General features: G+C 45.0%; 1 protein-coding gene across 3 annotated transcripts in view; it reads left to right on the plus strand.

Moving 5' to 3' along the window:
- Positions 1 to 27,907, plus strand: part of ATP1A1 (ATPase Na+/K+ transporting subunit alpha 1) — a 216,375-nt gene that overhangs the window by 99,237 nt on the left and 89,231 nt on the right. For all 3 annotated transcript variants that reach the window (XM_033940421.1, XM_033940422.1, XM_033940424.1), the window contains exons 2-7: positions 2,933 to 3,037; positions 19,451 to 19,510; positions 21,611 to 21,814; positions 22,243 to 22,356; positions 25,312 to 25,446; positions 25,689 to 25,806. In XM_033940421.1, coding sequence (XP_033796312.1) covers positions 2,933 to 3,037; positions 19,451 to 19,510; positions 21,611 to 21,814; positions 22,243 to 22,356; positions 25,312 to 25,446; positions 25,689 to 25,806 — 736 coding nt within the window. The remainder of the gene's footprint in view (positions 1 to 2,932; positions 3,038 to 19,450; positions 19,511 to 21,610; positions 21,815 to 22,242; positions 22,357 to 25,311; positions 25,447 to 25,688; positions 25,807 to 27,907) is intronic.

A 27,907-nucleotide genomic window follows, 5' to 3' on the forward strand; every position in this document is an offset into this window, starting at 1 on the left:
TGTAAGAGGGCTCTAGCTTACTATTTAGAGCGTACTAAGCCCCACAGATCAGCTCCCCAACTCTTTCTGTCCTTTGATCCGAATAAATTGAGACGTCCTGTTTCTAAACGTACGTTGTCTAATTGGCTGGCAGCGTGCATTTCATTCTGTTATGCTCAGACCGGACTGACACTGGAAGGTTCTGTCACGGCCCATAGAGTTCGAGCTATGGCAGCATCTGTAGCTTTCCTCCGTTCCACTCCTATTGAGGAAATCTGCAAGGCTGCTACTTGGTCCTCAGTTCATACTTTTACATCTCATTATTGTCCGGATGCATTCTCCAGACGGGATGGATACTTCGGCCAATCTGTTTTACAAAATTTGTTTTCCTAATGGCCAACCTTCCCTCCATCCCTCTTTTTGTTAGCTTGGAGGTCACCCATCAGTCAAGAATATGCTGCCTGCTTGTCCTGGGATAAAGCACAGTTACTTACCGTAACAGGTGTTATCCAGGGACAGCAGGCAGATATTCTTGCGTCCCACCCACCTCCCCTGGTTGGCTTCTTAGCTGGCTTATCCTAACTGGGGACTGCGCGCCTCTGTCGGGCGGGAAGGCACTCGCGCGTGCGCGGTGCGGCCTACTAGAACTTTCCAAGTTCTTAGAGTGCAATCACTCTAAATTTGTCCATACCGGGGCTCCGTCGATGCTGTCACCCATCAGTCAAGAATATCTGCCTTCTGTCCCTGGATAACACCTGTTACGGTAAGTAACTGTGCTTTCTAGTTCTTTCAGTAATGGCATTACATGATTATTTTCTTTCTTGTAAATAAGAACCAGCTGAAGCCTTTTCAACCCAACTTTTGGAACACACACTTATGAATTAACAGTAGTCTGTAGTCTAATCTGCTGATGACAAGGGCATGAACCAGTTTTACCAGATTTTCCTTCATTGATTTAGCCTAAGCTGAAAATGATTTCACTACCACATTAAGAGCCCCTTTTACAAAGCCACAGTAAATGCACTGAAACCTATAGGAACTGAATGGGCTTTGGTGCATTTACCATGGTAGCATCACTACTGTGGCTTTGTAAAAGGGCCCTAAATTCATCAAACTTCAAAGTGGAGTCATAATACGCATGATTAGTTCTATTGTAAATCTTCTAATCTAATCTAATCTTCCATTAGCGTCACTCATACCTCTACAGGCTCTTCTGGAAACTTTGTCCGTAAACATTTTAATACACTCACTAGTCATTTCTCGATTAGAATATTGTAACACGTTATATAAGGTAATAACCCCAAAAGAACTCGGAAGACTCCAAATCATACAAAGTACTGCTGTTTAAACTCTTATCTAAGGCCAAAAAAATTTGATCATGTGACACTACTCTTGATAAAAGCTCATTGGTTACCACTTTCCCACAGAGTAACCTACAAAATATTACTTCTAACCTTTTAAATCAAGAATCTTTTTTCTCCCCAGGATTCATCGATAGATTAATCATTCCCTGTAATTCACCTAGATCACTGCAATCAAGTAACTAAAATCTCGTAGCCATACCTTCACTACAACAAATTGATTTGCTTGTGGTATCATAGACAATCTTCTCCATAACTGCCCCTTCATTACGAAACTCACTGCTATCATTCCTTCATGAGGAATTCTCTTTAGATAGATTTAAATCAAGCCTAAAAACTTTTTTATTTAAAGACGCATTTGACATATAAACACTCAATAATTTTCACCGCACATGAAGAAATCATTCCCTCCCTATTGTATTTACCCTTTTTGTCTTTCCTCCTCTTAATATAGTAACATAGTAGATGACAACATCTGTGAGTCTGTACTTGCTACCCTATATTTATTTGCAATTTTACCTTTTGTATGCTGCTTAGATAGTTGATAAGCAGGATATGAAATTTTAAATAAACTTGAAACTTAAATTTGAAACTTGATAAACAGCTTACGTTACAATCTCATTTTTGAAAGGAGTGAACTTGCCTCCCAACATAGGAGGAATAAGCAGAAAATGATTTCTCCTAGACAGCCATAATGCAGCACATTATCAACATAAAAAGATCGTTGAGCCATTTTGCTAACCAATCTAATTTCTTATTCAAATCTGACCTGCCTTGAGCTTTTGATGGTCCTTCATAAACAATCAATTGGATATAATGTGCAAACAGATGGAATTTGAAGTCCCAGCTGTCCAACAATCTGGCCAGAGGAATCTTGATACAGGTTTAAAAACAAGGGAGAAAGAAGTGATCCTTGTGGGACACCTCTCCTCAAATCAATTTGTTGGATTTTTCCTGATTGCAATGAACAGACTGTGCCAGATTTAGAAAAGTAAAATTGGAACCATAGACCTTTTGAACAAACTTGCTCAATAATTCAAGCAATTTAAAATGAGACTATTGGAGGCAGCTGTTAGGTCTAGTGGTAAAAGCTTATGTCCTTTTGATATTAGATTTGTTCTCGTATATTTTTGATAATGTTATTCAGAGCTCTGTTTTAATTAGAGTGGTTCTTCAGATTTAACAACCATAAAATAAACAGGAGCAAGAATTGTTAAGAATTTAGCACTTGTATGAAATGTAACAGAGTAGGGCCTTTCTTGACTTCTATTTCCTGTATTCTGGCTCCAGTTGTACCACCAAATGAGGTTTGATTGTTATGCCATGCTACACCTCTTATAAATATTACAGTATTGGCTAGTCCTCTTTAGAATGTCTAAAGTATGGAACTGTGCGCACTCCAAATCCCAGTTCTTCTCAAAATGTATGCATATACATAAGGAAAACATTACAACGTTAAATCTTTTGTTGCTTATCTTTATGCTAGGACTTTGAATCTTGTAATTGCATATGCATGCTTCCTAAATGATATTGGTTTGTCGGCATTGAGCGATGGTTTCAGAAAACATAACCTTCCTTTATTTTTCCAATAGACCGGGCGTGATAAATATGAGCCGGCTGCCACTTCAGAAAATGGCGGTAAGAAGAAGGGGAAGAAAGACAAGGATATGGATGAACTTAAGAAGGAAGTTACACTGGTAAGAACATTTGACTATTAACACATGAGCATTGCTAGAAAGAGATACTAAATGCTGTTGCTTAACAGCCTTAATCAAGTTTAGGGGTAGTCAAACTATGATCCATAGGCCAGAGCAGGCCAACCAGATTTTTTTCTTGTTCTTTTCACATTAAGTAACTTGAATTTGTATTCATATACTACTTTACATCTGGAATAAAGATCTGTTTCACTGTACTCAGTTAGAATAGTAGTGCTGGAACTCATCTTGTCTCCTTTCAACTCTACTTATGCCTGCACTCTCAACTGTTTGCGAAAAAGGCTTCTCTACCCTTTAAAGGTTTTTCCTTTCTCTCTTGCTCGCTCTGATGCAGTTTCTTCTTTTTTCTTTGTTTTTATATTTGATGTGCTTTGTTTGTTTTTCTGTAAACGACTATGGTATATGCAGCGAACGGCAGTAAATTAAAATCAGTTGCCACCAGGACTCTTGCCTTAAGACCAGCAAACAGAATGCTAGGAATTATTTAAAAAGGGATGGTTAACAAAACTAAGAATGTTATAATGCCCCTGTATCGCTCCATGGTGTGGCCTCACCTAGAGTATTGCATTCAATTCTGGTCTCCTTATCTCAAGAAAGATATATCAGCACTAGAAAAGGTTCAAAGAGCTACCAGTATGATAAAGGGGATGGAACTCCTCACGTACGAGGCAAGACTAAAAAGGTTAAGGCTCTTTAGCTTGGAAAAGAGATGGCTGAGGGGAGATATAATTGAAGTCTACAAAAATCCTGAATGGAGTAGAACGGGTACAAGTGGTTCAATTTTTCACTCCCATCAAAATTTACAAAGACTAGGGGACACTCAATAAAATTACAGAGAAATACTTGTAAAACCAATAGGAGGAAATATTTTTTTCACTCGGAGAATAGTTAAGCTCTGGAACGCATTGCCAGAGGTTGTGGTAAGAGTGGATAGCGTAGCTTGTTTTAAGAAAGGTTTGAACAATTTTCTGGAGGAAGAGTCCATAGTCTTATTGAGAGAGACATGGGGGAAGCCACTGTTTACCCTGGATCTGTAGCATGGAATGTTGCTGCTCCTTGGGTTTTGGCCTTGGGACCTGGATTGACCACTGTGAGAACAGGCTACTGGGCTTGTTGGACCATTGGTCTGACCCAGTAAGGCTATTATATTCTTATTCAGTAGGCCAAAGCTAAAGAACATTTCTCAGCAGTTGAAGTAATGTTCTAGGACTTATTTCAAAGCTAAGTCTGAAGGGGTGGGGTGTGGATGAGGTTGCTCTGGGTCAGTGGTCTCAAACTTGCGGCCCACCAGGTACTATTTTGAGTCCCTCGGTATGTTTTATCATCACAAAAGTAAAATAAAGCAGTTTTTTGATCATATGTCTCTTTAGCTATAAATGACAATATTATTATTAAGACTTAGCCAAAAGGAAAGATTTATAAACTATAAAGTTTTACCTCATGCAAAATTGTCATTTCTTTAATAAGATATTAACTATTTTTTCCAAGGCCCTCCAAGTACCTACAAATCCAAAATGTGGCTCTGGAAAGGGTTTGAGTTTGAGACCACTGTTCTGGGTAGACCAGAAGATCTTAGATGGGATTTAAAAGGATTACCAGGTCCAAGTGGCAAACTAAAGATCTGTTGTGCAGTGCATAATAGAACAAAGGACAGAATTATAACCTTGAATCTGACAAACAGGTAGTAGTGTTAAGGAAAAGGTAACATGGTCATTTATTTGCTCAGTGAAGAAATTTATACTGTTTATATCAGGAGTATCAAATGTCGGTCCTCAAGGGCCACAATCCAGTTGGGTTTTCAGGATTTCCCCAATGAATATTCGGAGGGAGAAGTGTAGTTCTTTTAATTTTAGGAGACCTGCAGATCTTCTTGGTTTTATTGAAGCTGTGAGCGGAATCTTATCTTGTCTTCATAAGACCATAGCCCCATAACTCTTAGTGTTGCAAGATGAGAGAAGAATATTGGAAATCATGAGAGAATGGAGCCTTGGGAGGTTGCAAATAAGTGAAGAAGATGGACTTTTTTTTTTTTAACATCATTTTTTCTCTTCTCCCCACCACACCCAAAAATCTGGACTGTCTACCTTTTACATGTGGTCCTGGCTTATCTAAGACTGACAATGCTGGTCATCAGTTAGTCAGTGGGTCTTTGAAAGAAGAGATGGTATCTTTGGCCTATGGTAATAAGGTGAAAAACCTAGGGAGGAGCTTACAGGAGAGTTCCAGTTTTCAGCTGTGACTTTAAGGTTTAAAAAAAAATACATGTTCCCTTTTTTGCACAACTTTAGATCTGTTTTATGGAAGGAAACCTTTTTGTTCCTTTTTTTTTTCATAATTTCATGAGTTTTGTTTTGTTTTGTTTTTTGTACCAGGTTTATCCTCTTTGCAGGTAAACTTTTATCCCAGGACAAGCAGGCAGCATATTCTCAACATGTGGGTGACGTCTTCTACAGAGTCCCCTAGCGGATGTTCTCGCAAGCAGACTTGCTTGAAGATCTTCAAGCTTGCGAGTGTACCGCGCATGCGCGAGTGCCCCTCCCGCCCGACCTAGGGCATGCGTCTCCTCAGTGTGGCCTCAGTTCTAAGTTTTCCACAGAGCCAGAAGCCATGCTCCTTTGCTTCGCGCGTATTCGTGTGCCTCTTTGCACCGCAGCTTGCTTTTTTTATTTTTGGCAAGTCGCTGTGCTCGCATCCTTTTTTTCTTCCTTCGTGTCTTTTTGACCCGGTTACCGGTCTTGGTTAGGCCGCCTGGCCTCACGGGGCCCTGGCTGTATTTTTCCTTATGTCCCGGCCTCGTACCGGGTTAAAAATGTGCACCAAGTGCAACCGGGTGATCTCCATCACCGACCCCCATTGTTGGTGTGTGGAGTGCCTGGGTGCGGATCACCGTACCGAGTCTTGCCCGTGTTGTGCAACCTTACAACCGCGGGCTCTTCGGAGGGTGGCCAAGATTCTACAACTGTTTGGCCCCATGGAACCTGCAGGACAGGCCTCGAGCTTGGCCTCGGCCTCGAAGGCTCCGGCCTTGACCCCTTCTGCTACACTGGCCTTGGGTAAGTCTCCTCTTTCTTCCTCAGGTGTGCCGGCAAAGAAGCCTACCTCGGAGTCTCATGTGAGTGCTGCCTCCTCGGCCTCTTCGAGACCTCATTCTAAGCGTGCCTCTTCACGTAGGGAATACTCTTCCCCGAAGGAGCGCACTGCTGCACCTCCAACCCAACATCCTCTGGTCTCGGTGCCTATGTTCGAGGACATGCTTAAGGCTATCCTTATTACGCAGATTTCTTCGGTTGTGAGCCAACTGGTCCCGACCTTGAGCCAACTGGTCTCGGCCTCAACCCAGCCTCGGTCTGACCAGCCTGGGCGTTCTTCCATCGTGCCTCGAGGCCGTACTCGCAAGACTCGCAGGCTGCCCTCGAGTGATTCTTCCTCCCTGGATTTAGGGCGTGTGGCCTTTCGGGGGTCCAGGAAGGGGGGCCCGATCTTCGCCCTCTGCCTCAACGAGGCTCGCCCCTTCTAAGAAGCTGTGGTCTTCCCCGCCCCTCCAGGGCAGGTCTCCGACTGCGGAGCCTGTGGTGGCCTCTGAGTGGGAGGCTGGTCCTCGCTTGACCCCGTCCTCTCCGCTTTCCCCGGTAGGCGGATGGCTACCTCTCGGGTGCTTTCCTCGAGGCCTGCAGGGGAGTTTTCGTTTACCCTATCCTCGCCGAGGCTTCACAAGCTGGTGCCTTGGACACCAGGGTCCTCCCCGATTCGCCTTCCATGGGGCCATTCTTCATCACCCCTGAGGCAGTTCAGTCGAGCCTCCTCGTTCTCGAGACTCCGAGGCTCCTGCTTATTATTCGAGGGTGGTTTCCCCCTCTTTCTCTGCTGCTCCCAGATCTCGCTCTGGGTCGCCTCCAGAGGACGAGTCTTCTTCTCGAAACTCCTCCTTTACTTGTTTTATTTCTGATATGGCCCTGCAACTGGATCTCCAGTCTGAGTCCCGCTATACCCAGGAATACTTGGCAGAGATGGGTGTCCCCCATTCGCCCCGCGAGGTGCTGCATTTGCCGCTGCATCAGTTCTCCGAAACCTGGAGATGCCTTATGCTGTTCCTGCCATTCCCTCCAAAATGGAGTCCCGTTACCGGACGGTCCCGGTCAAGGGGTTTGAGAGTGCTCAGCTTTCCCACCAATCCTTGGTGGTGGAGTCTTTTCTGAAAAGGTCCAATCCCTCCAAGGTATACGCTGTGGCTCCTCTGGGCCGGGAAGGGCGTACAATGGACAAATTTGGTCACCGTCTTTGCTAAAATTCAATGATGGCGAACCGTGTCCTTAACTATAATTTTACCTTCACGTCTTATCTTAGGTACTGTGTGGACGCCCTCTACTCATTCCAGGCGGACGTGCCGGCTTCTCGGCGCCAGGAGTTCTGTCTTCTCGAAGAAACGCTCTCCCAGCTCCACCTCTATTTGTTTCAGGCGGCTTATGATGCCTTTGAGTTGTCCTCGAGAGTCACGGCTTTTGCGATTGCCATGCGTCATCTCACCTGGCTCAGGATTGTGGATATGAACCACCAACCTCCAGGATCGTCTGGTCAATCTCCCTTGTGTGGGGCATGAACTCTTTAATTCCATTGAGGCTGCCACCAAGCACCTCTCGGAGCATGAACAGTCTTTCGCCTCTCTGGTGAGGCTTAAGCCGAAGACTCCTCCGGCTCGGCCGTACAAAATTCCTCCTCGGCAGTACCCGCAGAAATCTACTCCTGCGTTCTCTCGGCCACCTTCGAAGCGACCACAGCAGCAACAGCAGCAGCGTCCTACTAAGACCCAGCCGCCAGCTTCGTCGAAGCCTGGGCCGTCTTTTTGACAATTCTTGTCTGAGCCTGCCGGTTCCCTTTCTTCTGGAGTTTTCCCCCCTTCCCATCGTGGGTCGTCTCCATCATTTCTATCCCCAGTGAGAAAGTCTTAACACCGACAGTTGGGTGCTTTCCATTGTCCAGGAGGGGTAACTCTCTTCACTTCAGTCATGTGCCCCCGGACCTTCCAACAAGAGAGTTTCCTTCAGCCAGGTCTCAACTACCTCTTCTGCAGGAAGCTCAGCCTCCGGGCAGTCGAGGAGGTTCCTCCAAATCAGTGGAACATGGGGTTTTATTCCCGGTATTTTCTGGTTCCCAAGAAGACAGGAGATCTGCGTCCGATTCTGGACCTCAGGGCTCTGAACAAATTTCTGGTCAAGGAAAAGTTCAAAATGCTCACCCTTCCTACGCTGTATCCCCTGATGGATGAGGGGGATTGGCTGTGCTCGTTGGACCTCAAGGAGGCTTATACGCACATTCCGATTCATCCTGCCTTTCGCCGGTATCTGAGATTCCGGGTGGGGGATCTCCATCTCCAATATCGTGTTCTTCCCTTCGGCCTGGCAGCCTCACTGAGGGTTTTCACGAAATGCCTGGTAGTGGTGGCCGCAGCCCTGTGTCTCCGAGGGCTGCAGGTGTTTCCCTACCTCGACGACTAGTTGATCAAAGCGTCCTCTCGCTTGGAGGTTCTGTGTGTTAGAATCAGACTATTTCGCTCCTTCAGAGTCTAGGATTCAAGGTGAACTTTCCCAAGCCCCACCTCTGTCCGTCCCGGTCCCTCGAGTTTATCGGAGCGGTTCTGAACACGGTTTGCCTCCGCTCTTTCTTGCCTCGGCCTCGTCAGGAGGCCCTTGTTTGTTTGTGTCAGCGGGTGGCCATAAACTATCCTCGGTCCCGGCTCAGCTCATGATGGTCCTGCTCGGCCACATGGCCTCCACAGTTCACGTGACTCCTTTTGCCAGACTTCACCTCTGCATTCCGCAGTGGACCCTGGCATCCCAATGGAACCAGGACCGGGATCCTGTCTCTCGACTCATTGTCGTGACTCCTTTGTTGAAGCAGTCTCTCAACTGGTGGATGCTCTCTTCCAATCTTTCCAGAGGTTTTCTGTTTCATGCTCCTCCTCCACAGAAGATCCTCGCGACGAACTCGTCAGGGGGACACATTTGGACGGTCTTCGCACTTTATCACATCAATCTGCTAGAGCTTCGGGTGGTTTTCCACGCTCTGAAAACTTTTTGTCATCTGCTTCAAAACCGTGTGGTGCTAGTTTGCACGGACAACCAGGTCACCATGTATTATATCAACAAATAAGGGGGTACGGGGTCCTTGTCCCTGTGCCAGGAGGCGATGCGGCTCTGGGATTGGGCTATCCGCCGTAACAGTTTTCTTCGAGCAGTCTACATTCAGGGCCAGCAGAATTGCCTGACGGACAGGTTGAGTCATCTGCTGCAGCCTCACGAATGGTCTCTCCATTCTTCGACCCTGCATCAGGTGTTTGCTTGTTGGGGGACTCCAGATGTCGATCTGTTTACGTCCCCTCCCTCAATCACAAGTTGCCCCGCTTCTGCTCCAGGGTCTATGCCCCTCACAGGATTGAGGTGGATGCCTTCCTTCTGGATTGAACGAACCTGTTTCTGTATGCGTTTCCTCCGTTCCCTCTGATTCTGAAGACTCTTGTCATGCTCAAGTCCACGCATGCCACCATGATTCTGATAGCTCCTCGGTGGCCCCAACAGCCCTGGTTCTCCCTTCTGTTTGCGGCTCAGTTCCAGGGAGCCTCTTCTGCTGCCTGTTTTTCCTTCTCTGCTTACGCAGAGTCAGGGATCTCTACTTCATCCAACCTGCAGTCTCTGCACTTAACAGCTTGGTTCCTTGAGACTTAATGCCCTCGTTCCAGTTCTCCCAGTCTGTGCTGGATGTCCTGGAGGCCTCTCGGAAGGAGTCCACTCGCCAATGTTACCATCAGAAGTGGACCCATTTTTCTTCTTGGTGTGCTCAGCTGCGCCAGGACCCACAGTCTGCCTCCTTGTCTTCTGTCCTGGATTATCTGTTGCACTTATCTGGGGCTAGACTCAAGTCCTCATCGATTCAAGTCCACCTTAGTGCCATTGCTGCTTTTCATCAGCCAATTGATGGAAAACCTCATGAAGGGCCTTTTTCACTTTCGTCTGCCCCTTAAACCTCCTCCTTTGGTTTGGGATCTCAACGTGGTCCTTGCTCAATTGATGAAGCTTTATTTTGAGCCGCTGGCGCAGGCTCACTTGAAGTTGCTCACTTGGAAGGTTGTGTTTCTTATTGCCCTCACTTCTGCCCTTCGGGTCAGTGAGCTTCAGGCCTTGGTGGCGGACTCACCTTTCACTGTCTTCCATCATGATAAGGTGGTTCTCTGTACCCATCCTAAGTTCTTGCCTAAGGTTTTTTTGGATTTTCACATCAACCAATCCATTGTTCTTCCTGTATTTTTTCCAAAGCCCCATTCTCATCTTGGAGAAGTGGCTCTGCATTCCCTTGACTGTAAGCGTGCGCTGGCCTTCTACTTGAAGTGCACTGCTCCCCAGCTGTTCATCTCTTTCGATCCTAATTGCTTGGTGGCGATCTATTTCTAAGCGGACCATTTCTAACTGGTTGGCCGCTTGTATCTCTTTCTGTTATGCTCAGGCTGGTCTTTCCCTTCCAGGTTGAGTCACTGACCACAAGATCAGAGTGATGGCGGCGTCCGTTGCTTTCCTCCGCTCGACTCAGATTGAGCAAATCTGTAAAGCTGCCACTTGGTCCTTGGTTCATATGTTCACCTCTCACTACTGTCTGGATGCTTTCTCCAAGCGTGATGGCCATTTTGGCCAGTCAGTTTTGCAAAATCTGTTCTCCTGAAATGCCAATTCTCCCACCATCCTTTTCTGGTTAGCTTGGAGGTCTCCCACATGTTGAGAATATGCTGCCTGCTTGTCCTGGTATAAAGCACAGTTACTTACCGTAACAGATGTTATCCAGGGACAGCAGGCAGATATTCTCGCAACCCACCCACCTCCCCGGGGTGGCTTCTTTGCTAGCTATCTGAACTGAGGCCACGCTGAGGAGACGCATGCCTAGGTTGGGCGGGAGGGGCACTCGCGGTACACTCGCAAGCTTGAAGATCTTCAAGCAAGTCTGCTTGCGAGAACATCCGCTAGGGGGCTCTGTAGATGACGTCACCCACATGTTGAGAATATCTGCCTGCTGTCCCTGGATAACACCTGTTACGGTAAGTAACTGTGCTATCTCCCCTCCCCCTACACGATTGAAGCTGACTCCATTCACACCGGAGGAGCCTGCCTTCACATCGGGCCCCCCCTCTGCACCGAGGAGAGGAGCGTGGGAGCCCTGCTCCGCCCCCTTCCCGACACAGGAGAGCACATTGCTGACTGCATTCACACCGGAGGAGCCTGCCTTCACATCGGGCCCCCTCTGCACCGAGGAGAGGAACATGGGAGCCCTGCTCCGCCCCCCTCCCGACACAGGAGAGCACATTGCTGACTGCATTCACACTGGAGGAGCCTGCCTTCACATCGGGCCCCCTCTGCACCGAGGAGAGGAGCGTGGGAGCCCTGCTCCACCCCCTCCCGACACAGGAGAGCACATTGCTGACTGCATTCACACCGGAGGAGCCTGCCTTCACATCGGACCCCCTCTGCACCGAGGAGAGGAGTGTGGGAGCCCTACTCCGCCCCCCTCCCGACACAGGAGAGCACATTGCTGATTACATTCACACCGGAGGAGATCGCCTCAGCCCGCTGTGGGCTGCTGAAAGTCTCCCCAGCGATTTTTCAGGCAGAGGAAGGAGGAAGCCACCTCCACTTAGTCCCTCCTTCCTCCGTCCCACATCTTTTTCAGAAAGGGCCACTCTGTCATACCTTGCCTGGTTCAAATCCCCCACCCTTACCCCACTTAAACATCTTACAGGATGTTTCCCAGATCCCCAGTTGTTCTGATTCTTACCTCATTTATTGTTTCTAAATGCCACTTATTATTCCCACATGTTATTACCCTGCTACCTAAGTCTGGATTTTCCAACTGTTCTGACTCTTACCCCACCTACTGCTGATCATCCAGTTCTTAACCTCGCAGACTACCCAGTTCACTATCCTGTCGCTTATCCAGTCTAGATATCATAGTGCATCCTCCTCTAAGCTTGGACTCCATGCCAACCTTCTTCCTCTTCTGATACAAACTATCTAGCTCTTCCCCGATAAAGCTCTCCCCCCCCAAAAAAAAAAAAAATAATAATAATAATTATTGTATCCTCATCATGAAGCCGCCTTCATGGCTCCTTCTCCTGCTCTTCTCCATACACCTCCCCCTGCTTGAAACCTCCTTCCCGACCCCTCAAGCGATGTTAACATCTGCCCTGGTCTCAAAATCCCCACGTTGCTGCGCACCAGAAACCATCCCTTCAAAAAAAACCCTTGAAGAGTCAACCACGCCTCCCTAAAGCCTGTTCCCTCCGCTAATCTCCCCAACCTTGCTTCAGACTCACTCACCCCAGTCCCAACACTCTATTGCAACACCAGATCCGCTTGCAATAAGATCCAAATCCTGAAGGACCTACTCGAAGACTCTGACCCGGGATTCCTATGCGTCAGGGAATCTTGGATCACAAAAGACGACATATTTACACAAAATGAACTCTGCTCCCACGGCTACCAAGGTCTCTTCTCTCCCAGAACTAACCGAAAAGGCGGCGGCCTGGCACTAATTTACAAATCATTCTTCGATGTCCAGCTCATCGAAAAGAGCAGCCACACCTCTCTAGAATACATGCTAGCTTCGGTCAATGACGAACTCCAACCTCACCCTCTGGGTATCCTACTTCTCTATTGCCCACCTACCCCTTGGAACAAATCCTCTGATCTCATTCTCGACACCATTTCAAACGCCTTCCTCAAATTTCAAAGACTCTTGATCATTGGGGACATCAATCTCCACCTTGACGACAACACCAACAAGGATACGATTGAACTGAAGAACTTCCTCATCTCTCTTGGTTTTTCCCCCCTTCACCTTCCCCAACCCATGAAAAGGGACACACTCTAGACCTCATTAGTTTCCTGGACCTTACCGCCTACAAAACCGCAGCCGACGATACCCGCTGGGAACAGGTCCCCTGGTCTGACCACTTCCTCGGGTCCTTCTGCCTACCCATCTTCATGTCGCATCTTGGGGCCACTCCCCCTCCTCTAATTCCATCACCTTTCGCAAAAAAATTTCAAGCGACCTGTTCTGGACAAAATTTCTCAAACAACTCTCCTCCGCTCCCAAGCCCGCAGACCCCGAATCCAACTGGCATAACTGGACCTCCCTCTCCGAGTTCACCTTCCACTCCCTCGCCCCCCTTTCCACCAAATCCATCTCCTACCCTCGCAAAGCCCCCTGGTACCTCACAGAGAACTAAAGCAGAAATGTCGAGCCCTAGAGCGCATATGGAAAAAATCTAACTCCCCCATAAACAGACAGTCCTGAAGAGCCAACATTAAGCTCTACAATTCAGCACTGAAAAAAGCTAGGAAGAACTTCTACGGCGAGAATATATCCAGATCCAACAACCAGAGCAGTACACTTTTCAAAATCTGGCGCTCTCTAACCTCCAAAAAAGACTCCACCTCTCTCCCCTCCTCTCCCTCATCCGAAGCTCTAGCAAAATTCTTCAATAAAAAGATCACTACCCTACGCTGCTCCTTCCCACCCGCAATCTCCTACAACGCCCTAGTGCTCACTGACCCCTACCCTACTCCAACGGCCTCTAGCACTATCCCAGCCGACAGATTCTGGGCAGCCTTTGAGCACGTACCCGAATCCATCATCCTTAAACTCTGTCTCAAACTGAAATCTTGCAATTGTTCTTTAGACCCTTTCCCCTCCTACCTCTACGAGGAAATACCCACTCAGGCCATCTCTTCCATTACCATACTCCTAAACTCCGCCCTGCATTCGGGCCTTTTCTCCCCAGAAATGGGTCATATCGCCTTAACCCCTCTATTGAAAAAACCCGACCTCGACCCTTCTCCTCCATCCAGCTATCGCCCAATAGCAAATATTCCTCTCTTAACCAAGATGCTTGAGACCATCATATCGACCCAACTCTCATCCTATCTTGAGAAATTTTCCATTCTCCTACCTTACCAATATGGCTTTCGCCCCAATTTCAGCACCGAATCCCTATTGACCTCCCTAATCTCCAAGGTTCAACAACTTCACTCCCGTAACAAGTTCGCTGTCCTCCTGCAATTCGATCTCTCCGCCGCTTTGGACGTTGTTCACCATGATATTCTGATCTACCAACTCTCCGAGATCGGTATCACCTCTACAGTCCTTGAATGGTTCTCTAAATTCCTCTGTTCCCGATCCTACACTGTCAATAGGAATGGCACCTCATCCCCCCCTGGATACCAATCTGTGGAGTCCCGCAAGGCTCACCTTTATCTCCTATTCTTTTCAACATTTATATGACCTCTCTAAAACTCCTCCATTTATCCCCCCTTGAAACAATTTACACCTACGCTGATGACATCCTTGTCCTTCTCGAGACCGACTCGAACCTCACCAATCTCTCAGAGAACATATCCTCTTGTATCTCGAATCTCCAATCTTGGGCCAACACCGTCCAAATGAAACTGAATGAATCCAAGACAAAACTAATTTGGCTCGGCCCAAAATTAGCTCAGCTACCCACCTCAATCCCACTGTCCTCTGGCTCCACTCTGCAGCTCGAATTCTCCAGCAAGGTCCTGGGCGTCATCATTGACTCTACACTATCCTTCAATGACCACCTCAACTCCCTGGTAAAAAAATGCTACTTCAGCCTACACATGCTGAGGAAAGTAAGATCCTGTTCTCATCAAAAATATTTTGCTGTTCTCGTCCAATCCATCATCCTCTCCAGACTGGACTACTGCAATTCTATCTTCATATGCCTAACGAAGAAAAACCTTCACAAACTTCAACGGATTCAAAATGCCGCGGCCAAGCTCATCTTTGCAAAAAGTAAATTCGATCACGTCTCACCGCTCCTTTCCAAGCTTCATTGGCTCCCAATAATTTCCAGAGTTCACTTCAAATGCATCTGCCTAACTTTCAAGATCCTCCACGGCATCCTTCCTCCATTAATTCCACTTTCTTGGAATTCCTCAAATCTTAATACCATCAGACCTACCCAAAAATCGAAATTATCCTTCCCCTCACTAAAAGACATTTCCCACCCTGAAAAACTGGGGACTTCCCTCCTCTTCAGATTCATCGAGCTCTGGAACAGCCTCGCCTCCCCTCTTCAGAACCTGAGTGCTCTCCAACCCTTCCGTAAACATCTGAAAACCTGGCTTTTCTCAAAAACCTAACTCTCCCTCCTCTTCCGACATCCTAGCCCGCTAACACTCTTCCTTCTCCGATCTTCACCCAACCCTTCCTTGGAGTTCCTTTCTCATTATAATTCCTGTAAACCGTGCCGAGCTCCACAAATGTGGAGATGGCGCGGTATATAAACCCAAGATTTAGTTTAGTTTAATTTAGAGGGAAACACCAACTACTCAGCTGAATTGCTGAGGTGAACTAGTTCATTTACATTCTAATTATATGGTCCTGTATAAAAGTTGCCCACCCTTGCTTTAGTTCCAATTGACTCTTCACCATTACTCACAGTCTTGCCAAGAAGAAATTATATGGGATTATAGAGGTTATTCTAGGATTGTATTGTCGGAGGAAGGTATTTTCAAAGGATATCATTTAGGCTGGGAGACTAGAATATTTTGATGTGGAAACAGCTCAAGGAATTCAGATGGATTTTAATAAATAACATGTAAATATGAAGGATTCTAGATTACCGTATCTGAATCTGCTGTTTAGGTGACCTGGTGAATCAGAACTCATTATTGATACACTGAGATATTTATACTTATGGCATTTTCATATAAAAAGATTGAAAAGTTAGAATTTATAGCACTAAATGAAAAAAGGCACAAGTTTCTGGAAGATCTTCTAGAAGGATAACCAGTGAGAGAATGATACAGACACCAAGTACATAAAAAAATAAAGCCTAAGAACACCACAAGGGTCCATTGCAGGTTAAGATCTTTCACATGTGAGGAGGGAAGTACTGAAGTGGGTGTACATCACTGCTTTCCTGAGCAGTATGTTGAAACAATGCGACATGCTGGCAGAGTTCGAGCAGGCTACTAAAACTGGAAGCAATGGTAGAAATAAATGACCCTTATCAATTCTCTGTCATCACAGCATGCTAAAGATGTAAACTTTCTAAATGCCATAAATGACTGACTCGTGGAGCAGCTAGTCTTGGAACCAGCAAGAGTAAGTAAAGAGTCTTGTTCAAGGAGTAATAATGATGGAGCTGGTAATGATCGTAGTAAAATCAAATTTGATTTAAGCGTTGGAGGCAGAATAACACTTTGGAACATAGGTATCTAAAGGTATAGGTAGATTAAAAAAAATAACACAAGATCTGCTTGGCTTTGAAACATTTGGTGTGGTTAGGGGACACAGTTCAATTTAATGGGGAGGGGCATGAACAGACATATAGATATAGGGACCTTATAAGCTGCATTTCCTTTGCATAGTAGGCTGCTGATCAAATTACTGTAGTAGTCTTTTGAGATCCTGCTAGGTAGTTATGGCCTCACCAGACCTTTTGGTCTGACCCAGTATGGCAATTATGTTCTACTACCAGATTTGAAATGACTTTAAAAAAATGGGGGGGGGGGGGGGGAGAACAGCAGCAAAAATGTAGAACCCATTGAATTTGACATTACTGAACAAGATGGTGGAAGCTAACAAGCATATAAATAAGCATGGCTTAATGTGAAAGAGCTGTCATGTATTTAGCAAAGAGAAGCCAAATCTCAATCTATTAGATTTATTTGAAGGTGTAGATAGGATAAACTAGTCAAGAGGGTTTCAAAAGATACTTCATAAAGTCCCTAAGGAAACAAAAACATGGAATAGCAGGCAATATCTTATTGTTGGCAACTAGTTAAAGCAGTGGTTCTCAACTCTGGCCTGGAAGACCCCCCGGCCAGTCGGGTTTTCAGGATAGCCCTAATGAATATGCATGAGAGAGATCTGCATATAATGGAGGTACCAGGCATGCAAATCTGCTCCATGCATATTCATTAGGGCTATCACGGGCCGCATTGAGGTGGAGGGCTATCACGGGCCGCATTGAAGTGGAGGAAGAAATCTTTTTTCTTACGGGTCCCACGACGACAAGAGGGCATCCGCTAAAACTCAGATTTCATGGGGACACCAGAAAATACTTCTTCACCGAAAGGGTAATTGATTGATGGAATAGTCTTCCACGTCAGATAATCGAGGCCAGTACCACGCTCGACTTCAAGGGACGATGGGACAGACAGGTGGGATCGCTCCAGAGGAATGCTTGAAAGATGGATTCTCGAGGGAGGGAGGGTTCTTGAGTGGGCAGACTTGTTGGGCCACCGGCCCTTTTCTGCCGTCATACTCTGTTTCTATCCTGAAAAACCCAACTGGCCTGGGGGTTCCTCCAAGACAGGGTTGGGAACCACTGAGTTAAAGATAGGAAAGAGAATAGGGCTAAAAATCAGGGTTGTCCCATCAATCCTCGAGGCTGCAATCCAGTCGGGTTTTCAGGATTTCCCCAAAGAATTTGCATGAGATCTATTTGCATGCACTGCTTCCATTGTATGCTAATAGATCTCTTGCATATTCATTTGGGAAATCCTGACAACCTGACCTAGTGAGAACTGAGGTTGAACACCCCTGGACTAAATGGTCTGGGTTTTTACCAGTGCTCCCTCTAAGCGGGCGGGTGTTGTGAGCAAACTTTTTTCGCTGTGAGCTAAAAATATCGGGCGCCAGCAAGTTATGAGCCAACTCGCCCGATTCTCCTCTCGCCGCCCTGCCATCTGCCGTGTGCTGTGACGAGAAACTTGTGCGCTGCGATGTAATATTTTGTGCGCCAGCGCACGCCAGCGCAGCTTAGCGGGAACACTGGTTTTTACCGAAGAGGAGTGATTAATGGGAGTACTTTGAGGATCTGTATTGAGACCAGTGTTAACGTAAATCATTAATGATAGAAGCAGTAATAATACCAAAATTTAACATACTATGGAAACCTAGAAAGTGATGACAGACCATATGGCCTGTCCAGTTTGACCATCTACTCTTCCTCTACTTTTAATGTAGGCAAGTACAAAGTGTACAAGGAGAAAAACTTTTAACTATATGGAAACAATGCTGAGTTTCATGTGAGGAGTTACCACACAGGAAAAGAATGTTGAAATCATTATGGTTAATATATAGTCATTTGTCTGTTTGGAGTGCAACAGCAGTCAAAGTAAATATAGTAAGAATTGTGACGAGGAATGCAAAAACTGCTGTTGCCTTTGCATCCTGTAGTCTAACCATACCTTAAATGTGCACAGTTCTGGTCATCATCCTACCTGAAATACGGCAGAACAAAATAAGGTCAAAGGGAGACACTTATGAAACTGGCACCAGATTTTAAAATCATCTTTTTTCATTAATGCACCAACTGATTTGTGGCTGAACGTTCTGGTCAAGCCTAGCCATATATATTGGTGTCAAAACCCATTTTTAGCTCATTTTTGGAAGACTGATCCATTTAGTGTTTACATAAGTCTTTCAGGATCACCAGCTCTGAATGAGCAACTGTGAGAGGATTTCCCCATTAGTGTTCAGCCAAGTATTTCGAATGATTTGGATCAGCAGTCCCTGTTGACACCAAGATTGTGTGCTTGCTAAATCATTGACCTGATGGGTTGGAGGAGATGGAGGGGGGGGGAAGTGTTCATGGTTGCAGATGGAGAAGGCTTCCATGTTACAAGATGTTCTAGCAACAAACTATTTAAAGGCAAATTTTCATATTTTCTGTAATTATTAGAATTGTTGGATTTTCAAATCCATTCTATGTAATGCTCAAGGCAGCTTATTGCATTATTAGTATTCAGGTACAAGAAATCTGTTTGTGAGTTACATTAATTACTGGGACTAATCTGTTTTAGCTTGACATATTGAAGTATAAACCAAGCTACTTTCATAGGCTAAAAAAAGCAGCAGTGTGGTGAATTAACATCTCTTCCCTGCACCTGTTAAAACAAATTCCATTTATCTTAATGTACTATTTCCCTCCTGTAAATGTCTGGATGAACTGGTGGACCTTTTTCAGCTGCTCCCAAAGTCACAAAGCCCCAACAGCGTGCATGTGATCTAAAGTCAGGAAAGGATATGGCAAACTGGGAGAGCTCATAAATACCAAACCGTGGCAAGAACTACAGAAGCAAGGCAAAATAGCCAACTTTTACTTTAAAATTCTCTGACCAGCTAGTTTATCTAATGCAGAAGATTTAACATCTGTAGTTTGAGATGTTTTCTTCTACATCCATACTCAAAAGACTTTTATCATCTGTAAGTTAAACAGATGGAGAATAATTAGAAAGAGATCTTTTTAAAAACACAAATGCCATTCTTTGCATGTAACAAATTTATGTATTTCTAACTTTCTTCATTCCTATCTTATAGGAAGATCACAAACTTTCCCTCGATGAGCTCCATCGAAAGTTTGGGACTGACCTGAATCAGGTATGTACATTAGGCTACCATGTTAAGTTGCCACAGAGCGTATTGTGTATTTTTTGCTTTTTTAGAATTGTTTTCAAAGTTTCATATGACTCAATTTATTCCATAGTACACATGTGTTTAGATTGGATGAATGAATAAACTCGTGTGCCTACATTAAACCTCATCTCTAACACTTGAAGGAATTTTTGCTCATTGTTTCCAAGAGTTCTGTCATCTCTATAAAAGCAATGATTGAAAATTAGCATTGCCACAATTTTCCCAGATTAGGTAAAGCCATTTTAGAATATGGTAATCTGTTTGTGAGGTGCAGTGATTCTCAAACTCATCCTGGGAAAGATCCAGCTAGTCTAGTTTTCAGGATATCCATGATGAAAATGCATGTAACAGTTCAATAGGTGAGCAATTCGAGACAGTAGGGTTATATCCCTTTAGTCACTTGGTTGCAGAAGGAATCCACTCCGGATTTTTCACTCCACCTCTGAAAGTATTTCACTGATCAGTTTAGCGCCCTCTACAGTTTTCTCCTTCTGCAATGCATGGATGCAGTTGTATGTGTGTTCTGCTCTCCCCATTTTACTGTTTTAAAGCTATGCCTGCTTGAGCATTCACAGACTTCGGTCTGTAGCTGACAGGCCAATCCCTTTTTGGGCACCTGTTGACTCTTTCCTCCGTATTTTGCCTGTGGAAAGTCTTTGTACAATAAGATCAGACAAACGTGAAGGTAAATGATGGGCAACCGTTTTCTCTTTAGCTGTGTTGCTTCTAATTCACCTAACCTGCAGCATCCTTGCTGTCAACAAATTGAACACATTTGCTTCTATTCAAGAAGGTGTGGGTGTAATTAAATATGCAGATTAGCTTATTTATGAAACTTTTCTTTTTCATGAGAAAACAATTTTCCTAGTTTCAAATGAAGATTGGTACTGTGGTTTAAAAATATTCTGAAGTGGAACACTATTAAACCAGGAGTGCTATAATACAGCAGTCAGTTATCAAATTGTAATTTTTATCATAGGTGGTTGTGAATTTGGAAGCAGCATCAATTGAGAGAAAAAAAAAATCCATTTTACATAGACCATATGATTTTTTTTTCCTGTCACCCTATCCATTTAGCCCATCCACATCAATTTCCCAGCTCTGCATTCCTCTCTCCCTCAAATTCAGTGCTTGTCCTTTCCTGCTTGAATTTTAAGATTTCAGTCCTGCTCTCTCCCTAGTGATACTTGGATGTTTCAAGCATACACTACCCTTTCTGTAAAGAAATATTTCCTTAGAATAGATTACTCCTGAATCTGTCCCGCCTTCCCCCTCAGTCCTCATCCTATGACGCTTTGCTCTAGAGGTTTCTTTCTTATGAAGGAGGCTTTTAACTCTCAATCTGGTCTTCCAAATTGTTCATGTTTTAGAGCTTTGCCCTCTTATGCTTTGACAAAGATATTGACCATTTTAGAAGATTTTTAGACTTGATCAGTTTACATCAGTGGTTCTCAACTCATTGCTTGGGACATACCAAGTCTGTCAAGTTTTTAGTATACCACAATGAATATGAATGAGAAATTTGCATACAGCAGAGGTGTTGTATGTACATTTCTCACACATTTCATTTTGGGTGTCCTGAAAATCTAACTGGTATGGTGTGTCCTGAGGATTGGGAACTCCTGGTTTATATCCTTTGAAGGTGCAGATTGACACAGTATTCAGAATTGTACAGAAACATCAAATATTTCCTCATGGTTTGCCTTCTCCCTTTGAGCCCAAGTATTCTTCTAGCTTTTGCTATGTACCTGTCTGATTGCCTCAAGATCATCTGATAACAATTTTGTCTAGATCTTGTTGTTTTCTGTATAGAATTATGTGTTTGTAAGCTGACTTTGCTTCCGTATGGTGTTTGACAGATCTTTCAAAACTGCAGTATTTTCAAGCAATCAAATGAGATCACAAACCTAGTATTATTTAGTATCAAGAGGATGTGTTTTGTGTATCAATTGACTTGGGACTAAACAGCTACTTGCATCTAATCCGGAAAAACAGATTTTGTGCTTTTGAATGAACTGTTTCTTTCCTTCCACCCCCTCCCCTCTGTCTTCCCTGCCCTTTTAGGGTCTGACAACTACTCGTGCAGCAGAGATCTTGGCTCGGGATGGTCCAAATGCCCTCACCCCTCCTCCTACCACTCCTGAATGGATAAAATTCTGCAGGCAGCTGTTTGGGGGTTTCTCAATGCTTCTGTGGATTGGAGCTATCCTCTGTTTTTTGGCTTATGGTATTCAAGCTGCAACTGAAGAAGAACCCCTCAATGATAATGTAAGTGTGTTGTGTGTTTGGGGGGGAATGCTCTGAAGCAGTCTTTAAAATCTGATCATGGTACTTGTTCTTGGTTTTGGATTTCTTCAGAGGTGTATTGATATCCCTAAAGTGAAGTAACTTTTTTGCCTAGACAATATTTTATAGCCTGTAAGCTGCACATTACTGGAGTGGTAATTCCTGTTGGTAGTTTGTTTTTAAATGTTAAATGGGATGTGCTGAAGCAGTGCATTTTTCTCTTAGACAATAAGGGGCAGGTGAGAGAGGCAGAAGGACTTGCTACTGTCATTTCTGGTATCTTGAACTATTGGATTTAAACATCCTTGCTAGTTAGGATAGCAGAGACTGTCCTCTTTAGCACATTAGCTCTTGCTGGTTTGTCTGGTTAACACCTTGAAAATCATAGAATTTTTTTCTGTTTTCTGCAGTTGTATCTTGGAGTTGTGCTGGCTGCTGTTGTCATCATCACTGGTTGTTTCTCTTATTACCAAGAAGCAAAGAGTTCAAAGATCATGGAATCTTTCAAAAACATGGTACCTCAGGTGAGCTGGAAGTAAAGGTTAGGTTAGCCTTATTTAATATACTGCCCTTCATTGTAAAGGGATGGCAGATGTTTAAAAATATTCTTAGCAAATATATTAACCATCTCCATTCAGTGGAAGATTTTCAGGTAACATTTCGTATTCCAAATTAAACTCAAGTCTTATCCTTTGAGCGTTAATTCTTTGTGGGCATTTTGTTTATCCTGGGATTCACTTAGAGGGGCCTAAAGTTCTGATTAGCCTGGATACATAAGGCCCCTCCCATGGGATGCACCAGGAAGGGGAATGCCCACCAGTTTGCAGAGGAATACCTCCTGCCAGATTTCAATGACAATGCCTACAAGGTATGGGGTTGAGGAGTGTCCTTGAGCTGGAGAGTTTGACCTAATTTCCACCCCCCGACCACCAGGGCCTTCTTTTAGGGACTTTGATGGGATGATGGGAGTGTCAGAAGGGAGGACTTCATGTTTGGGAGGGTGTGGTGGGGACGGATGCACTGTAAAACAGTTTCTCAACTTCTTCAATCCAAGTTTTAACAAATATCAAGCTCCGCCCCAACCCCACCCCTATAATAATAGTATTAATTATAATGCAATTTATTTCATTCATTTTCATATACACACAATATAATCTTATTAATACATAATGGTAACCACAAAATTAAAGAAACACAAAGCACACTGTATGCAGAGAAAATGTTAAATCATTTATATTCATTTTTTATTTTTTCAAAAAGGACAAGGCAGATGGCTTTAAAATATGCAATGTCACCTCAGTAACAACTATAGTAAAGTAGACAAATAGTGCAAAATATAGACAGAAGATATAAATTCTCAAAACTGATACATTTTGATCACTAAATTGAAAATAAAATCATTTTTCCTACCTTTGTTGTCTGGTGATTTCATGAGTCTTTGGTTGCACTTCCTTCTGACTGTGCATCCAATATTTCTTTCTTTCTGCCTCCTGCACACTTCCTCTCCTCTGGACCTCATTCCCTTCCCCAACCAATATCTCTCTGTGTTTCTTCATGAGTCTAACTTTTCTTCCTCTCTCCTGTACCCCTTTTGGCAACATGTCTCCTTCTCTCTCTCACTGTCCATCTGTCTTCTCTCATTCCCTTTCTTGCTGCAAAGGGAGTGGGGAAGGGGAGAGCGAGAGAGATCTAGGGTGTAACTCTCCCACCCCCTCTACTGACACATCTAACATAAGAACATAAGAATTGCCACTGCTGAGTCAGACCAGTGGTCCATCATGCCCAGCAGTCCGCTCACGCGGCGGCCCTCTGGTCTAAGACCAGCACCCTAACTGATACTAGCCCTACCAGCGCACGTTCTTGTTCAACAGAAACTTGTCTAACTTTGTCTTGAATCCTTGGAGGGTGTTTTTCCCTATAACAGCCTCTGGAAGGGCGTTCCAGCTTTCTACCACTCTCTGGGTGAAGAAGAACTTCCTTACGTTTGTATGGAATCTATCCCCTTTCAACTTTAGAGAGTGCCCTCTTGTTCTCCCTACCTTGGAGAGGGTGAACAACTTGTACTTATCTACTAAGTCTATCCCCTTCAGTACCTTGAATGTTTCGATCATGTCCCCTCTCAATCTCCTCTGTTCGAGAGAGAAGAGGCCCAGTTTCTCTAATCTTTCGCTGTACGGCAGCTCCTCCAGCCCCTTAACCATCTTAGTCGCTCTTCTCTGGAACATTTCTCCTTATCTCATCCCCCAGGTTATGTGCAGCATTTTTCACCACTGCACACTAGCCTCATGCCCATTTCTCTCTATACCCAACAATTTTCCCCTTTCTTCCTTTCCCCATCGTTTTACCTCTTGCACACTCATGCCCAACAATTCTCCCTTTACCTTTCTGTTCCCTCGCTCCTATGTCCCAAGTTAGTGCCCCCTTCCTCCCTTCTGTGTCCAGAGTTCATGCCCCCCCTGCCTTTCAGTCTTTGTCCCAAATTTGTGCACCTCCCATGTCCCAATGCACTCCTTCCCTCCCCTACTTTCTCCCTTTGTCCCACGATAATGTCCCCTCTCCCTTACTTGCTTGCTCCAGGACCGTCTAGCTGGGCTGCTACTTCCTGCCTTCATCCACACAGGGATGCAGGCAGCTAATCTTACAAGCCTTCCCTCTGATGTCAGCTCTGATGTTGTAAAGAAGGCTTCCAGGTCAGCCATGTGCAGCATATGCAAGTGCTGCTGTCAGTGTGTTTGTGCGGCTGTGGGCAGGAAGGAGGAACTGGGATCCCTTGCTGACCTGGAAGGCTTCCCTCCAGTGTCGGCTCTGACATCTGAAGGAAGACTTCCGGGTCAGCTTCGGAGGAGGGGTGTATGCTGGGTAGGAAGGGAGGGCATGGGATCCCCAGCAGCAGTGGCCATTAAGGAGGAAGGGAGTGGGAGACCCGCGCAGTGCTACGTACCCCCAACAAGCGGCTCGTGTACCCGATGTTGAGAAACTCTGCACTAAAACATGCAAAAGGGAGTGGGCATCCCTCCTGCCAAGGGAGGGGGCACAATCTTTGGGGTACAGATATTGTATGTGTAATACATGCATATCTGTGGCCATAAATTAAAAAAAAAAGGCAGATCTGTTGGTAATTAGTTGCCGTCACTAGATGCCTTAGCGATGTAAGAGCATTGTTCAGAGGTCTCTTTTTAATACTAATAACCTCATTTAAATACTAATGAGGTCATTTGCATGGTAGTTGAAGAATGAATAAACGCATGGAAAAGCACATGGTAGGCCATTTTGTACATTGGGTCAGCAAATTAGGTCCGTTGCTAAACCAGTTAAACTGGTTTAGGATGATCATTAGACAGTCGGAGAGTTTTGTGCATCCGGTCCTTAGTCTTTTTCGTTCATTAGAAATTCACAGTAGGCCAGAATATATTAAAACTACTAAGTAGGAACTTCCCAAAATGTATTGGTCTAACTTTGTGTGAATGCCTCCTTCCCAGCAAGCCCTTGTGATCCGGAATGGGGAGAAGTTGAGTATCAATGCAGAAGCAGTTGTGGTTGGTGATCTGGTGGAAGTAAAAGGAGGAGACAGAATACCGGCAGATCTCAGGATCATATCTGCTCATGGTTGCAAGGTACATGCACTTCCTGAATGCATCCATCTCTGGGCTATTTTGTAGAGACCTTTTTTTCATGGGATGTTGCATTTTTTTATTTTTTTTTTAATTCTGTGAACAAAATTTTGCACTTAAAGTTTGACTAATGGATAATGAGTGAACTATATGTTTTGGCTGTGGGGTGAGAAGAAAATACAAGATGGTATCTTACCCATTTCATATTTTTGCCTCTCTTCTCCAACCATTCTTTTAATCCATAGGTGGATAACTCTTCTCTTACTGGTGAATCAGAGCCTCAGACCCGTTCACCAGATTTTACTAATGAAAACCCATTGGAGACTAGGAACATTGCCTTCTTCTCTACCAACTGTGTGGAAGGTGAGTAATTTGGCTCAGGTTGCATCTATCAGAATTAATTAGTTTATCACATTTCTTTTGAAGGTGGTGCTGCTGCTATTCTAACTATCTTCATGCTTTCAGTTTAATTATCTACCCTGTTTTCACGCATATACCACGCACCCGTGTAAAACGCACACACGGGTATAGTGCGCGGGAAACCTAAATATATGTAAACAAATTTTTATATAGCACGCACACGCGTATACCGCGCATGCTGCTTGCCGCCCCGACTCTCCTCTCGCCGCCCTGCCCCGAGTCTCCTCTGGTCCCGACTCTCCTTTCGCCGCCCTGCCCCGAGTCTCCTCTGGTCCCGACTCTCCTTTCGCCGCCCTGCCCCGAGTCTCCTCTGGTCCCGACTCTCCTTTCGCCGCCCTGCCCCGAGTCTCCTTTCGCCGCCCTGCCCCGAGTCTCCTCTGGTCCCGACTCTCCTTTCGCCGCCCTGCCCCGAGTCTCCTCTGGTCCCGACTCTCCTTTCCAGCCCTGTCCTGCTCCCAGCTCTGTAAGCATGCGCATTGTAAAAATTTTTTTTTTACATAGTTCCCCCCCCAGACGTCCGATTCATCACCCCGAAAGACCGCTCATACCCCCCCAGCCTCCCCCCCCCGCATGGAGAAGCTGCCTACCGTTGTTTCCCGATGCCAGTGAGCCCTGCTGCTTCCTCTGCCAGCGGTCTCGCCCCTTCTCTGAGCCCTGCGCTGCTTCCTCTGCCGCGGTACCGCCCCTTGTCTGACATCAGAGAAAGGGCGGGACCGCCAGCAGAGGAAGCAGCGCAGGGCTCAGAGAAGGGGCGAGGAAGGCAGAGGAAGCAGCAGGGCTCACTGGCATCGGGAAACAACAGTAGGCAGCTTCTCCATGCGAGGGGGGGAGGCTGGGGGGGTGCGAGCGGTCCTTCGGGGTGATGAATCGGACGTCGGGGGGGGAACTATGTAAAAAAAAATTTGTACAACACACTCACGCATATAACGCGCATGGTTATACTCGGTTTGTAAAATCGTGTATAACGCGCGCGTTATGTGTGAAAATACGGTATGTATATCTTAATTGACTTTTGATGTATATCTGCACTTGGCCCCTCGACTACATAGTATTGTTGGAAAAGCATTAGCATAGTACCTGTTCATATGTTCCGATATGTGCTTTTTCAGTGTTTCATTGGTATTATATCAATTTGAATCTTCAATGCTATTATACCGTAGTATCATTTGTATTGTACTGAGAATTATCATATTATAATATTATATATTATAATATGATATATAATATGTGTATATTTTTATTGTAGGGGGGTTATTGATTTTACTAGATGTTTATATGGCAGATAGCAAAGTGCTATTCTGGAATAATTTGTTGTAATATATTCTTTTGTGCACTTGTTGTTTAATTTGAAAACGAATAAAGAATTATTAAAAAAAAAAAAAGAGAGAATTATCATATTTCTGTTACATGTAGTGTGTGACCGAAACCAGTTTTTCAGTTTTGACTGAAAATGAAACTAGCCCAGCCCCTGAATAGAAACAGCCCCTGCCCATACTCTGAATAGAAGGAGCCCCCCACTCCTGCTGGATCTGCTGATACATAAACCCAAGCCCCTTCCTGAAACTACATGTAGGCCTGAGGCATGTTATCCCCTCCCCAATCCCCTTCCCAGGCTTATCATATCTTTGGTGGTCTACAGGGAGCAGGAGCATTCCCAGTCACTCCTCATGCTAGCAAAGCTGACAGAATGGCTACTGTGACCTCCTACCGCTGTCTTACAAGAGTGTTGCTTGAGGTTTGGCAGTCATTTTGAGATTAGAGCCAACATGGTTAGGAGCAATGGCAGATCACTCCTACCCCCCTTATATCACCACTCGGGCCTGTGTGGTAGTCTAGGAAGGGGAGGAGTGAGGGTTGTGAGCTACATGGTATAAGTGTTGGTTTCAGCCAAAAATGCACCAGCATTTTGGCTGAAACTGAAACAAGACCAAATCCATATATCTGGTACACAAGGCATACAAGTCCTGATATGAGTTACTTTCCCCTCCCCTTGTCGCTGCGTGTGGATCCGTGGGGGTATGAGTCAGACTTCAATCTGACTGGT

This window comes from Geotrypetes seraphini, chromosome 4 (assembly GCF_902459505.1).
Source record: "Geotrypetes seraphini chromosome 4, aGeoSer1.1, whole genome shotgun sequence".
NCBI lineage: Eukaryota > Metazoa > Chordata > Amphibia > Gymnophiona > Dermophiidae > Geotrypetes > Geotrypetes seraphini.